The sequence below is a fragment of the Pygoscelis adeliae genome, unplaced genomic scaffold, assembly GCF_000699105.1.
Source record: "Pygoscelis adeliae isolate BGI_AS28 unplaced genomic scaffold, ASM69910v1 Scaffold172, whole genome shotgun sequence".
NCBI lineage: Eukaryota > Metazoa > Chordata > Aves > Sphenisciformes > Spheniscidae > Pygoscelis > Pygoscelis adeliae.
The window spans coordinates 7,010,202-7,025,039 of record NW_008824338.1 but is presented as its reverse complement, the minus strand read 5'-3'; the positions used below and the strand labels follow the sequence as shown (position 1 = coordinate 7,025,039).

The window sequence follows — 14,838 nt, the reverse complement described above, 5'->3', positions numbered from 1 at the left end:
AAGCCTTCATAATTTTGTTGCCGTCAGAAGACATAGATTGCTGGCAATTTATTTAAAAGCCAATTAAGTTAAATCACCAAGAAAATATTTTTCTTCTTACAGCCTAGCTGTAAAGGACTTTCAGGTGCATAAAGCAGCGTGTAACAAGAAAAATGCACCCTGCAGCTGTATTATTTATTTTTTGTGCGTATTAAGTGGTGGCTGTAGAGTGGCATGTTCTTTATCTATAGCACTAGCAAAAAAAATCATGGATTTCAGCTATTCATAGTGCAGGTGTGCAGTCTGGGAGCCATGGCAAAAGCAAACTATTACATGGTCCCAAAATTATTGAAAAATATGGACTACTGCCATGCCTGCGACCTGGCCAACATGTAAGTCTACCTCCTCATTTAGAGTTGATGGAGAGCCCAAAGAACTTGGTAGAAACACTTCAGGCTTATTTGGGGAGATTTTGGACTAGACTCTCGAGTTGTTTAATTTAGGCAGGTGCCTACTTGTGTTTACAAACTGAAACCTTTTCGAGCTACCCTGAAAATTGCATTTATGATGCTACTGTCCTTTCTCAAAGACCGTCTCCGATGTCTCTCCAGGCGGTGTCTCCTGAGCCTTTACGCTTCTCTTGACCTCTCTTTGGCTACGAGCCCCTGTCTGCGGTGAAGCCTCACCTCTCCTGCCCCAGTCTCTGCTACAGCATCCTGTGGCTCCCTTGGACTTTCTTGGCTGTTCTGGCTCCCCTCCTCTGCTGCTTATTGTCGCTTACTGAATAGACTTGCTCAGCAGAGTTTTTAGAAGTAAAACAAAATGAGGTAGTCATGGATGACCAATATCAGCTTTTCCTTTTAATTCAGTCGTAAAGCATTGTTGGCTTGCTGGTTTGGTTTCTACTGTCTATAAAAAGGTTTTGTGCAAGAAGTCCCGTTTTTCCCATCGCCCTGCGTGACACCAGTGCCGGGATGACCTTCTGCTGGAGAGTATCATTGCTGAGTTGTGTCGCTGCTCCGAATGAGTTTCCCTGGCAACCAGTTTGAGCTACACTGAACCAAAAATATCTCACTGTGCTGGGGGAAAGTCAGTTTGCAGCCGTGTATTTCTCATTAATGACTTCTGTATGGTTTGTGTGTTCAGCCTGCAGATGTCATTACTGGGAACCGATGACTGGGAGATGCAGCAAGCCCCTTTTGCTTACTTCCACAGGCAGCACAGTCTACGAGAAGGCTGCCTTTGTGTGATTGTCAACGGAGTTGTGACATTAAGACCCATCGTACTTGTTTTTCATGGTAGACCAAGGGTCTCGTCTTCTACTGAGAATGGTCTGTGCAGGCTCACAAAGTCACAGTGATCTTTCTTGGACTCCTTGAATCTCTGCAAATTACCTTGATTATTACTAGCAACTTTGCCCTTCTCACTTCTATACAAATATGTGCACCTTGGTTTATAGGTGTGCATGCTGCGAGCTCCAGTTTTGCTGCCATCCTAGTCACCAAAGGTGGAGTTTGTGACACCTCCAAATGAGCTTGTATATAAATCTTTGGAGGTCAGGACTCACCAATTCTCGCAGGAGAGAATGCACAAACTGGAGGTCTTATTTCAAACCTTCCTAGTTTGGTTTTGGCTTGCAGATAAACTTTTCACTACCTAATGTAGAATAGTGGTGTGAAGAAAAGCATTGGTAATTAAAGATGTGTTCTCAAGGTGACAAAATTAGAAGAGACTAAATTGGAGAGCAGTATGTCATTTTTAGTAACAGGTTCCCTTTTCTGGATTTGTAGGGTGTGAGGATTGCGGTAAAAGCCTTATAGGAGAATGCAAACTCCACGGACCACTCATCAGGGCTAAAGATAGGGTTATTCCTAGCCGAGCCCGTCTCACCCTACCTCATTACCTCACTTTGCGAGTGTTGGAGCTGCGAGCTGGAAACCAGCAGAGTAAGTATTTTAGCTCTTTTTCCCACAGTTGAGAAAGAGGAGGCAAAACTACTAACATTGGCTTGTTTTCATTAATAACTCAAGGCATAATCATTGGGTATTAACAGTATGAAGACTACTTTATTTTCAGCTGAGCGCAGCTAAAGCTTACATTCAGCTACTGGTTTTTTTGACTGATTTCTAGTAACCTCAATGCATAGACTGGCGGCAGGACATTAGCCAGAGCTGGTGTGACACTTAACTGTGAGCAATCAGTTAACTCTGTTCAGTCAATACAAGTTTAATGAATGTTGAATTTGTATCTAATAGTAACAGCCATGCACTATTACATATTTTTTTTCTTTTCCCGAAGCATGCAAAACAGGAAAGAGTATTCAATAAGAGGTCAGAAACAAAAAGGTAAATTACATCCCTCATCGACCCCCTGCAAACTCAAAAGAACACAGGGGGTTAATTTACCTTTTGCAACATCTTCAGTTTATGTCATAGAAAGACTGTTGTTTCCTTCTGAGGGCAGGGCAGTTTGAATGCCTAAACTTGAAAAAGAGAACTACATCCTTAGTGTGCGAATTTTCCACAGTTACCTGTGTAAAATTAGTCCTGCCTAGATTTCATTTCAGAAGGAGAATGACAAGAAGCCTGTTATCTTGCACCATTGGTATTAGGCAGGGGAATAACTAGAATGATTAAGACGGCTAATGCTGTGTTTTTATAGATTCTCTCCACTCATATTGGGAGAGAACCACCTTGTAAATTATGCCAACAAACAGAGCACTATGATAACATCAGCTTGTAGATTGAAGAATATCGGCACATTTGTGTTGCATATTCAGTTTAATATCCTGTCATGGATTTTAGGCACTTTTGTATTCAATGTAATAACCCATTTTTAAAAAAATCTCTGTACATATTTACATCCTTTTCAAATTCTTCCCGTTAGAATTACTTACCTGGGTTATTTGTCTAGAAGAATTATTCATGTGTTCAGCACTATTGTGTTTATCTCCACTTTCACAACTGTAAATATATAAGAAATAGTTTGTGATGTCTAGACTAATATTAGACTGGTCTTTTTTTTTATTCACAGTCCTTGGAGTATTTGCAAAGAAAGTAATACAGAAGAGAACGCAGTTTGGTCCTTATGTTGGTCAACTGTCTACAAAACTGACCCGCTATGATGAGAGCAGGCTAGTCCTGCAGGTAAAAACCCGGTGACTTACTACGAAGTGCATATGTGTCTTTAACAGTTCATATGTATTTATGTATTTTAACCAGTCAGTTTGCCTTCTGATCTAGTTAATTAATTGTACTTCTGATCTGTATGTATGAATGCGAATCACATTATTAGACAGCACAGCATAACCTGAAGTACCAAAGTGTTCCTTTGTATTGTGTTTTCTAGAAGTTTGCTTTCCTGCTTTCTAGTTTTACGACTTCCAGGGTGATTTGCCTATCAGTCTAACAGCTCTTCATAAACTTTTCACAGAGCATGGCTACTGAAAGTATCCAAGGATAGCACTGTCTTCCCAGATAAAACAAAAGGATTTGTGCTTAACACCATGCCACTGGGAGGGTTAAGTTTGTGCACTGAGTTAGCAGTAGTGGCAGAAATGTGCACTAAGGCACCTGCTTAGCAGTGCAGGGATGGGGAAACACTTCTTAATGATGTGATTATATATAAACTTTGACACACAGTGCACAAACTCAGTTTATTTAGTCGGATTGTTATTTAGGGTTGGTAATATCCCTTGCTGCATGTACAGATACTGATCATCTCATCTGGACCGTGACACTATTGTTTGTACTTTATCCAGCACAAATAATGGCCTCTCAGGACCAGCCTATCTTAGACATATCTGCATGCACATCCTTTCCCACAGGAATTCCTTGGGAGTGATAGTTGATCATAATCCTCTATGCTCCAGTCTCTGCATTTTGCGGCACGGGGTCATGCCTCGGCACACCTCGCTGTCGTACAGTGAGTCCATGGTCAAGCCACAGCCCCTGTCAGGACTTCCTGACAGGTCACAGTTCTTCCAGAGCCTGCGTTTCATATCAGGCCCTCTCAACCCCCAGGAGAGAGGTTCCAGCAGCAACTGTCCTGTGACATGCTTTATGTCTTCATTGGAGCCTTCTCTGGAGGCTTGGGACTGGAAGACACTGTCTGTTGTGGAGGAAGGCACAGAGATACAGATACTTCTGTAATTTTGTCTGAGAACAAAAGTAATAGCTCAGTAATTGCTGAAAACTTCATTTGCTCATGGAAGTCATGTGAATGGTCTGCCAGGAAAGTAACATTGTCCTTCTGTGGGATTTTCATGGCATGTTGACACCAGAGAGGATTTGTTCTTCTCAATAACTAAATTTCTTCTGTCTTTATGAGACACTTTAATTCCTACAAATGCAGAAAATGTACTTCTTGTCTAACAAGCTTGCGAGCTTGGATGAGCTGAGCACCCAGTTCCTTCCTCTTCACCAAGCCATTGTAAACCACACCCTATCCTCTATCAGATAGTCAGCCCCATTTGCTTAAAAGTATACAGTGATAAGCACAGCTCTGGCTGATGAATAGACTGTTTCTTCAGGAGACTAGAGTCCCAGATTTCCTACATGACAGCAGTAGCTGCCTTGACTTCTCCCTAGCAGCATTCTGAGTATGTGACCAAACTTGTCCAACAGGCAGGTGATTTCATCAGAAACATGACGAAGTTAGATAAAATAGGTCCCAGAAGCAATGGAAATGCAACTTGTTTTGCAATTAATTCCTCACTTACATGGTTAGTAGACCAGATACATGCTGTGCTGACATCTGTTGTGTAGCTTCAGCTGTCCGTGTTTGAGACTATATTGCAGAAAAGCAACTGTCTTGTACAGGGTCGGGAGCGTTTGCCTCGTAGAGGCATTCTCTTGGAAAGGAATCTAGGAAGAATTAAGTAAAGCAAAAAGAAAGAGATCTTTCTGGCACAATTGTTCATTTGTATTTACTTTTGCATTGTTAAGGGGAAAAATAGAAGACTCTTAAAATGCCATTATATCATATGTTACCTCTCTGGACTTACTATACAAGTTACACAATTGTTCCATGCAAAATGTAGCATTAATACGGCACTGAAGTTTGAGATTATCGAGTACTCAGGAAGTACATTAAGGCATAAAGTTTATCTTTCTACCTGCCTTCACTTAGTTCTTATAATATTATCTTTATATAACATAAAAATGATGAAATCTAAACTGGAAATACATACAAAAGCCTACAGTTATTTTAGTAGCTGGGTGCTCGGCAGGTATTCGTTCTTCACTTTCTTTTGCACTCAGTGTTCTTTAAGAGTGATCTATTTCAAAACAACCACGATTTCAAAGGACATATGACCAAGGCAGGGTAAATAACGGGTAGCCATGATTCCAAGTTAAAGAAAACTAATGTGCCCAGGACTTGGTTTTATCGTGTTCGTTCTCCTGTCCTCCCCCTTTGTTTCAGGTACTGAAAGATGGAGGAAAGTACTTTCTGGACACTCCCAATGAAGACTGTGGAAACTGGATGATGTTTGTCCGGCTAGCCCGGAACCAAGAAGAACAGACCCTTGTGGCTTATCAGCACTGCGGAGAAGTCTACTTCACAACTGTTAAGGTAGTTAAACCCACATTGCTTCACCAGTCATCCAAATGGAAATTTACAGGCAAAGGTTCTGAAAGGCTAACCCTGTTACAGATGAAAGATTGATTATACTCAGGCAACTGGATCTTTTTTACATACCACCTTTTACATCGCTTATGCCATAGTAAAGCAAGCAGTGTATGGGGTTTTCCAGTAAAAGGCGGTGTGTACGTACTGTTGTGGGTAGTGAAGAAACTGAGCAGAGCGAAGCAGAAATATCATTCATGATGGCGGTGTTTAAATGTGAGTGTTGTAAAGTTCTTCAGTTCCAGATGGGTACATGGTGAGGTTATCTAGCAGTGTTACATTCAACAGTACTTAATCCTGGAAAGAAGAAACACATTCCTTTCCTTTATTACATTTTTGGACACACATTGTATTCTGAGCACATTACCAGGTGCTCAGGAACAGGGTGCTAAGTAGAATCTTTACGTACTATTTTCCTCTCGTTAAATCTGAAGACTTAACTGCACAACTTACAGTACTGTCACGTTGCCATGAAATGATCAGTTTATGTTAGAGATTCTGGACTGCGGCTTTGTCTGAGGAGAGAGAACAAAGTACTCTATTTATAAATGACACTGGAACATACAGCCTTGATTATTGTTGTTTTGGCCACTTTCTCAGGCAAAGTTTGTTTTAATCAGAACTTACTCTTTTGTACACTTAGGAAACTAAAGTCTATATGTTGAACTTTCATTGTTTTCCTTTTTTATTCTTAAGTTAATGCTTGTATATCATTGTGGGCAACATTAACAAAAAAAAAGAGAGAGAATACCAGTCAAAAGAAGTTACTGTGGGATTAAAATCCAGCATTTCAATTTTATTTCCAAAATTGGCACACATTTCTGTGGGATAGTAGTGTTAACTTTTGTTCCTCCATTTTTCTTTCTCCATCTGCAAAGTGAGAAAAATATTTACCGCACAGTGATGGTGTGAGAATAAGTTAATGGTGAAAACACTTTTATAAAGTCTTTTATAACAGTGTTACATATAGTTGCTTTTGGATGAATAATAAAATAATTTTAAAAAAAGAAGAAAATCAATGTAAAACAGTATATGCTAATCTGAGACAGTGTTCAGGCTGTGTTTGAAGTTCTGATGCAGTCCATACCATTTGAGATTTCAATTTGATTTTTCAATGCATACTGTATGTGTAGAACTGACAGGATTAATAATACTGTATTTGGGAAGCCATGAACACACGCTCTTCAAAGCAGTTGTAGTTACAAACTGGTAATTTACAATTTCCAGTGTAATTTAAATATTATTGAACCAGCTCTCTGCCGACTTCAGCAGAACTTTGCTCGCTGGCATTAATGGAGAGTTGCATCCTATATACTGACATGAAGAGTATCTTAGGATGAGGAATGTGTCTTGGAACTGTGCTGTGTATCATGGGGGATTACTTTGGTTTTCTTGCTCCTAAGTCCCAGTATCATTCACAGTACTGTGGCATCCTGCAGATTGTCCCCCGATCAGCGAAAGTGATAGCCTTTTGCTACACTTAGGCACACCCTGCTGGTCATGTCATGAGGCTGCCTTAGGGCTGGTTATGAAGGTCTTTTCTCAAGATATTTTGAATAAAGTCTCTTAAGTTGGGAGTAGAAGGATTGAATCCTCTCCCAACTGTTTTTACAAAGAGATGGAGTTTCAGTGACATGAAGCTGCAGCTACAAAAGCATACATGTAAATGGCATGCTAACAGCACCGTTAGCGTACTTGCTGACCTAATGACTGCAGTCCCTAGAAATAAGTATTTTTTAAAAGTATAGAATTATGAGGAAGTAAAAATCATCCATGGTTGCTATCTGTCTGATCACAGGAGAGTTTCATGTGGGTGCTTTCTGTTATTGTCACAGGTGAGACAGAATAAATGACAACTTGTAGTGGATTTGGATACTGGTGTTTAATCTCAGTTTTACTGAGAATGAAACTTTTACCTTACTTGACTATTTCACACACTTGCTCTCCCTCCAAAGTCACATTGACTAGGTCTCAGCTTCCCACAGAGGAGGCTCTGCAGAGGGACCTGGACAGGCTGGATCGATGGGCAAAGGCCAACTGTATGAGATTCAACAAGGCCAAGTGCCGGGTCCTGCACTTGGGTCACAACAACCCCATTTTTGACATTGAGGTGCTGGAGCGTGTCCAGAGAAGGGCAACGAGGCTGGTGAAGGGTCTGGAGAACGTGTCTTCTGAGGAGCGGCTGAGGGAACTGGGGTTGTTCAGCCTGGAGAAAAGGAGGATCAAGGGGAGACCTTATCGCGCTCTACAACTACCTGAAAGGAGGCTGTAGCGCGGTGGATGTCGGTCTCTTCTCCCAAGTAACAAGCGATAGGACAAGAGGAAATGACCTCAAGTTGCGCCAGGGGAGGTTTAGATTGGACATGAGGAAAACTTTCTTTACTGAAAGAGTGGTTAAACGTTGGACCAGGCTGCCCAGGGAAGTGGTGGAGTCCCCATCCCTGGAAGTATTTAAAAGACGTGTAGATGAGGGGCTAAGGGATGTGGTTTAGTGGGCATGGTGGTGTTGGGTTGACAGTTGGACTCGATGATCTTAAAAGGTCTTTTCCAACCTTAATGAGTCTATGATTTTATTATATTCTATCGCCACTGGTCCAGGAATGTTGGGCAGAAAGTCATGACAGTATCATGCTGTGCAGCTGTTTGTGGGTACCAGTCTCAGGTGTCACTGGCCAAAGTCCCGGGGCATCCCCAGGCATTTGTCTCTGTGGAGCTCCCCCAGGCTTGGTTTTCTGCATTTAAATAGACTCTATGCAGGAGCACAATGCATAATCGGCCTCCTAGTTGGTGGCTCTGCCTCATGTCCTTTATTGAGCGGAGAATTCAGCACATATTATTTCTGTTTAGGTCGGGTGTTATCCAAACGTACAACCAACCCATAGTGGTTGTAGTTAGCAAGCAGGCTTGTTCTTGGGAGTTCAAAAGTTGAGTTTTTGACATTATACACACAATTACCTGTCACCTGTCAGCATTCACAGTCTAAGTTGTCTTTCACCTACCATGCTTATCCAACACCGATGTTAAAAAATGTGTGTTTAAGATTTCACATTTTGTGGAATAAGTCTCAGCTGCTCTCCTTCCAGGCTAGTTTGTTCTTTTTAGTGGCACAAGTTCAGTTTAGTTTAAATAAAACTACAAGTACAGTGCAGATTGGCTCCACCCCTGTTGCAGCAATGGTATTTTTTATTATAGATGAAGGAAATTGTGTACAGAGCCAGGGGGTCATATAAATCATGACCCCAAAGCTAGTTTTCTCCTTTGCTTTTAAATAACCAATGGATCTTTAACCAGTGAGTGTAATCACACCTTTTTTTTTCTATTTGCTGTATTATTGACTGAACATATTTGTCAGAGGAGGTCATAGTCCAGTCCAAGAAAAGATTTGGGCAGGCATGACTGGATGGGAGACTGCAGATTATGGGCTCCCTTAGACCTGTGTGGGAAGGCTTCAGTGAAAGGAGGGCAGAGGTACAATAAAGCACATGCATAGTGAGCCTGACACATGAGAGCCAGCGTGTGGAAACATGCAAGTTTGACTTGCAGTCCACATACTGATCAACTCTGCATGCACGCTCTGCGAGTGCGACACATCCAGGAGGCATCCAAGCAGTTGTGCATTCACGATGCATTTCTCCTTTGCCTGTACCCTATAGTTCAGTGTTGTGTCCAGTGGGCTTCGAAACATCGAGGAGTAGCCATGGGATATTGCTTGGAAAGACTGCTGGACGTCTGGACATCACAGACAAATAGATGTCACTGAGCAAAGGTCATGAGGGCTGAGGCACCCCTCCTGCTGTTGTCCCCCCAAAATCTCTTTACGTATGCATTTCTGCTTTTAGGAACTGTGAAGGTGTCAAATGCTAGTGGATAGTAATGCTCAAAAAGTGCTTGAATTTTGAAACTAAGTTACCAATAATTTAAACAGATTCAAAGAATGCAACTTGGGTAAGGACACAAATTGCACACATACACACCCCCCGCCAATCTTCACTATAGGAAAACTGGCACAAATAAACATACACTATTTTCTTCCATTCACAGCCGATTGAACCCCACACAGAATTGAAAGTATGGTATGCTGCCGATTATGCCAAATTTATGGAAGCTTCTGCAGTCTTCATTAAAGAAGAATCTGACATCTGTCCTTTGCCTCCAGTAGCAGTAAGTACCCCTAATCTGCATTCAAGCCATCACCAGACATAATAAATTACAATTCACATGCTTACTCTGTTTATGTAATTCTGGTAATGCTAGAGTAGACCATAGAGTAGTAGGCTAACACAAAGCCAAGAGCAATTTTAACCAAACAGCTACGCAGAGAAAGGCTGCTCTTCCTCTCCTGTGTTTGTAATCCAGTGGAGCCATTTGATATAGCCAGAAGTAAGTGGCACCAGTGGGATGTGTTGAAAAGACTTAAGATTGGCATTAATTTGTAGACAACCAAGCTGTCCAGCCTCAGACTTCTTTCACCAGTTCCCCCCTGTTATGCTCTGACCGGTTGGTCAGATAATGCACTGACTATTTCAGTCTTTCCTGTGCAATAACCCTTCTCTTCTAATCCCAATACCTTCCCCTCTGTATGACAGTAGGAATCCTTAAACTGATAGGAAAAGTTTGTAAGTGTTGAAAATATGACCCTGAAGGTTGATACCTACGCTAGGAGGAAATGTTAAACAGGGAATATGATAGAACCAGGAATTCAGAGGTGCTCCAGGAGGGGAAGTAACCCCATTGTTGCATTTGCATGTGACAGCTTTAGAGTACATGCCAGAAAGAAGGGCTGGGAGGGCCACAGCGTAGAGGTAGAGGTAGAGGTAGAGGTAGAGGTAGAGGAGGGCCCACCCCATAAGGTAGAGGAGGGCTCTGTCTGTAAGTAAAGACGGAGTGGACATAGCCTCACCATGTTCTCCGGAGCAAGCTAGCCCAAGAGCAAGGGGAAGTAAGGATGGTTTATGAGAAGCTTAAGTAAAATATAGAGACAGCTAAGGAAGTACATGGTTGAGTATTAATTGGAAGTACATTTCATCAGTGACTGAGGTTTTTTTGTAATTGTTTTTCATTGGAATTTTTAAAATGTCAATATTTAAAGTGGATTCAACTGAATCCAGTAGAGCTTTTATTTCCACAGAAATAATACTTCCAAATAATATATTGCTTGCCAAAAAACTTTTATTTTTAATGCCTCTAAGTCAGGATAGGCTTGAGATCCCCATACCTAAAGTGTTTCTTATCAATTTTAAGAAAGTCTAATGCCAAATGTCAAGCTAAGTGAGGAAGTCTCTCTTGGAGGCATTGACCATTACCGTCTGATAAAGCACGGAGTCAGCCCAAAACGTAAGGAAATCCTGTATGGCTAAACTACAGTTGTGTGCAGAAACTCACCCAATTTTTGTGTGGTTGCAATAGCAGATAAATTATGTCAGTCTAAGGATGAAGTACAATTTGCAACTGCTTTTATGAGTAATTCCATAAAAGGAACACATGTGGAGACTTTGAAATTCAGTAAGCACAGATAAACAAAGGTGAAGGACTCAGGACTGTTACAGTAAATGCTAAACAAAAACATGCCAACCATTTTTTTTTTTCCTTCTGGTTTGTAGACTCCTAGAGAGAATCCATTTCCAGTTCAACAGCTGTGTGGTAGTACATTGAAGTAAATATCGCTAAGGACAACGACAGGTCTTGGGAAAGCCCAGGAGAAGATGTAGGGTCAATGAGAAGAATATGACCTTTCCTTAGAACGGTTAATAAGAAAGACCTGTTTCTGTTCTCATTGCAGAAAGAGCCTGTAGACCCTTGGATATGCTCCAGCTGTAGAAGCACTTTTGCAACTTTTGCTCTGCTAGAATCTCACCAGTGCATCCATAAAGACCGAGTCCTTACCACCAGGTTCAGACCACCAAATAAATTGGGACCTGTAAAAGCAAAAAGCAAACTCAAAGGGAAACTGAGAGGAGCGGCATTAGGCAAAAGCATTGCTCAGTGCTACGGGACCATTTCCTGTTCCTCTGCTGCAAAGCTTAGCTGTGCCAGCTCAGGAAGCAATTGTGATGCTCTTGTGAGGTTTATACCTAAATGGAGAAATGGCCGGTCTTCACTGCTGAAGGGAAGAGAAGTGAAGCAGCCAGACAGTTACCCTTGCCGACTCTGTGGGAAAATATTTGATTCCATTGACAAGCTCACAGTCCACACTTACGCGCACAAAGGGGAGCGCCCCTACAAGTGTTCACAGCACGGATGCACAAAAGCCTTCATTTCCAAATATAAACTGCTCAGGTACAACTCTGAAGGCAATCCTTTTCTGGTGGGTGTGTGGGGAAAAAAACAAGGACGTCTTTTTCCTCTTGAGTGTCCTAGTGACAGTTAATCCCTGAGTTTCAGTTTTTATTATTCCTGTTTTGGTAGAATTGCAGGAAACTAATCTCCCTCAATTGCGGTGGCTACTCAAAAAGATTACGTTGAGCAATTTTAACCTACTCTATGCTTTATGATTAACACCTTTCCCCCAAAAAAAGTCAGGCTTTTACTAGTAATCTGAGAACTTGTGAAAATGCCTTCCTTCAAGAGTGCCAGTGTTTTCAAGTCTTGAAGCTGTACTGTGTACTAGAGTGAATGTAAAGGCAAATAACTTTTTTTTTTTTCCTTAGGCACTCAGCCACTCATTCTCCACAGAAATCTCACCAGTGTGGCTACTGTGAAAAGACCTTTCACAGGAAAGACCATCTAAAGAATCACCTTCAGACTCATGACCCTAACAAGATGGCCTTCAAGTGTGAAGAGTGTGGCAAGAAGTACAACACCAAGCTAGGCTATAAGAGACACTTGGCTCTTCATGCAGCCACCAGTGGGGACCTTACCTGTAGGGTATGTGCCCAGGAATTTGGCGGTACTGAAGTTTTGTTGGAACACCTCAAAAGCCACGCAGGGAAACCAACTGGCAATACCAAGGAAAAGAAACATAAATGTGACCACTGTGAGCGTCACTTCTATACCCGTAAAGACGTGCGGCGTCACATGGTAGTTCACACAGGCTGCAAAGACTTTCTATGCCAGTTTTGTGCCCAGAGGTTTGGGCGGAAGGACCACTTGACTCGCCATACTAGGAAGACTCATCCACAAGAACTGCTAAAGAGCAGGTTGCAGAACGGTGACTCAGTGGGTCTCCTTGACCAGCTTTTTCCATTCAGGCTGAAGGAAGATGCCAGCGTACTGTCCCCTTTTCCTGAAAGGGTCTCTGTGCAGAATGGGATTTTGAATAGTTCAGAATCAGGGGAATACAACTGTTCAAATCTTCATTCCCAGACAAGCTTACAAACTACTCTTCCTCTTGAACCTTCTCCTCATTTGCAAAGGATGGGCTGCGCAGACAGCCTGCCAGCTGTCCATCCCACACCATGCTCAACAGCCGTTCCTGCCAACCTGAACCTTCATCAGCCTAATAAATATGACCTTAGTTCTACCTCATTTGCAGCAGGATCCCTCAAGAATCTACCGATAAAAGTGGATGTTAAAGGTTACAATGTGCACCTTCTTGAGGACCTGCCATTACCAGAACCTCAATCTCTCCACAAAATCAGTCTGGAAGAAGCTTCCTCAGGGCCTGTAGGGGATACTAACAAGTACCCAGTGCACAAGGAGACAGAGGCAGCAGCTGAAACTACAAGCCTGCCTTTCATGGATCTCACTCATGTGATGAGTTTCTGGCAGCTCCCATCAGGTGACAACCAGAACACTACTGGGGACATCACAATGGCATTTGGTCCAGAGGAACCATCACACAGGCTGAATGGCCTCGGCCAACAGCAAGGTCTTCAGCTAGCAACTGGTGGGATGGCCATAAACCAGCTGCATCATCTTCCTCGCTCCTTTCCATCCACTACAAATTCTGTAACGTTGCCTCATTTTCACCATGCCTTCAAATAACTATCACTGGGGGGGGGGGGGGGTCCTTCTTTTTTTAAGACTGTGCTTCTTTCTTAAATGTTAGGATGGGGTGGTTTTGGTTTGATTTTGTTTGGTTTTTAAGAAAAACTGCCCCAAATGTTTTCAAAGCATGTTATGAACACGGTAGTTAAATTCAGGACATCAATAAACAAGCAGCTCTATTTTTCATACTACTACTATTAGTTTTTTAGCATATGACAATAGTAGGACTAACATATTTCCCTCAACACCCTCTATATTTTTGTTTCTTACCTTTCACGCAAACAACTGAATAAATATCTTCAATGATAGCAAAGCATCTTAACAGGCACAATAAAACTATGGCTGCTGCGGTAGGAGAAATAGGGTTAGGGTGAATGGGAAGAAGGATGAAATCACAGAAAAATAATTTTAAATGAGCCATAAATCACAGCAAATTTATACACATGGCAAATGTAACAAACGATTTATCAACATCACATAGATTTCTGTTAAGCACTTAATTACTGAACTTTATGAATCTTTAATTTAAATCAGAATCATTCCAAGAGTAAATCTTACCTCCTTGTTTCACTTTTTTTAAATGAAGATAGCTACTGTGATTACGTTTAACTAGATTTTGTTTTCTGAAGCGCACTTCAGCTGTGTGCATCTCCTGCATTTTTTCCTAGGGCTGGAAATAACTACCCCTTCTGCATGACTGCGCAAGAACCGATGCCTTGTATATGTGCAGTTTTCAGAATGGGAAGTGAATTGTCTCAAAGATTAGAGCAAAACATTAATTTTCACTTAGAGCTGGATCTGGCAAGGTATCAGACACTGGTGTCTCTCTCTCTCTCTCTAGTAAAGCACTTAAGCATTTGCTTAAATTTAAGCATATGTTATCCCATTGGGTCAACAGCTTGCTTGATTTATCACTCAATAAAAAATAATGTTTCCTACCTAAGGGGCCTTTATTCACGTTTTGTTGATAAAAATGGCCTTTGTTTAGTCTGGGAAAAGGTTATTAATCTTAGCCATCTGAAATGTGGATTCCTTCACGGAAAGCCAACCCTGGCCCAGGGGAGCCTGCGACCAAGCGGGACCGCTGTGGGGCCAGGGGCAGGTCCATGCACAGAAGGGTTGCGGTGGTGAGCCGACACTGGGCCCTGTTCAAAACCAGGTTATGAACCTGCCTCACAGGTGTCGCCTGAAATTAGTGGGTGTGATAATGGTCGAGGCCATTTTAATCACAGAGGTTTTGCTCAGTAGCACTGGGACAGCTGCAGTTGGACTGCCAGCCTTTGTTTCTTCTAAACCAGAACCATG

General features: G+C 41.9%; 1 protein-coding gene across 1 annotated transcript; it reads left to right on the top strand.

The window, feature by feature from the left end:
* Positions 1–291: 291 nt before the first annotated feature.
* Positions 292–13,637, top strand: PLAGL1 (pleiomorphic adenoma gene-like 1). Its single transcript, XM_009319157.1, has 8 exons — positions 292–371; positions 1,126–1,310; positions 1,770–1,925; positions 3,013–3,125; positions 5,404–5,553; positions 9,649–9,768; positions 11,387–11,883; positions 12,255–13,637. Exons 1-8 carry the CDS (start codon positions 292–294, stop codon positions 13,528–13,530), a joined length of 2,577 nt encoding a protein of 858 aa, XP_009317432.1. The 3' UTR covers positions 13,531–13,637.
* The last annotated feature ends 1,201 nt before the right edge of the window (positions 13,638–14,838 follow it).

Excerpts from the sequence above, each read along its gene's own strand:
- PLAGL1 (XM_009319157.1), top strand. The coding sequence starts at position 292 with ATGGCAAAAGCAAACTATTACATGGTCCCAAAATTATTGAAAAATATG. Across the intron at positions 372-1,125 it reads GCCTGCGACCTGGCCAACAT|CCTGCAGATGTCATTACTGG; the intron begins GTAAGTCTACCT and ends TTGTGTGTTCAG. Across the intron at positions 1,926-3,012 it reads GCGAGCTGGAAACCAGCAGA|TCCTTGGAGTATTTGCAAAG; the intron begins GTAAGTATTTTA and ends TTTTATTCACAG.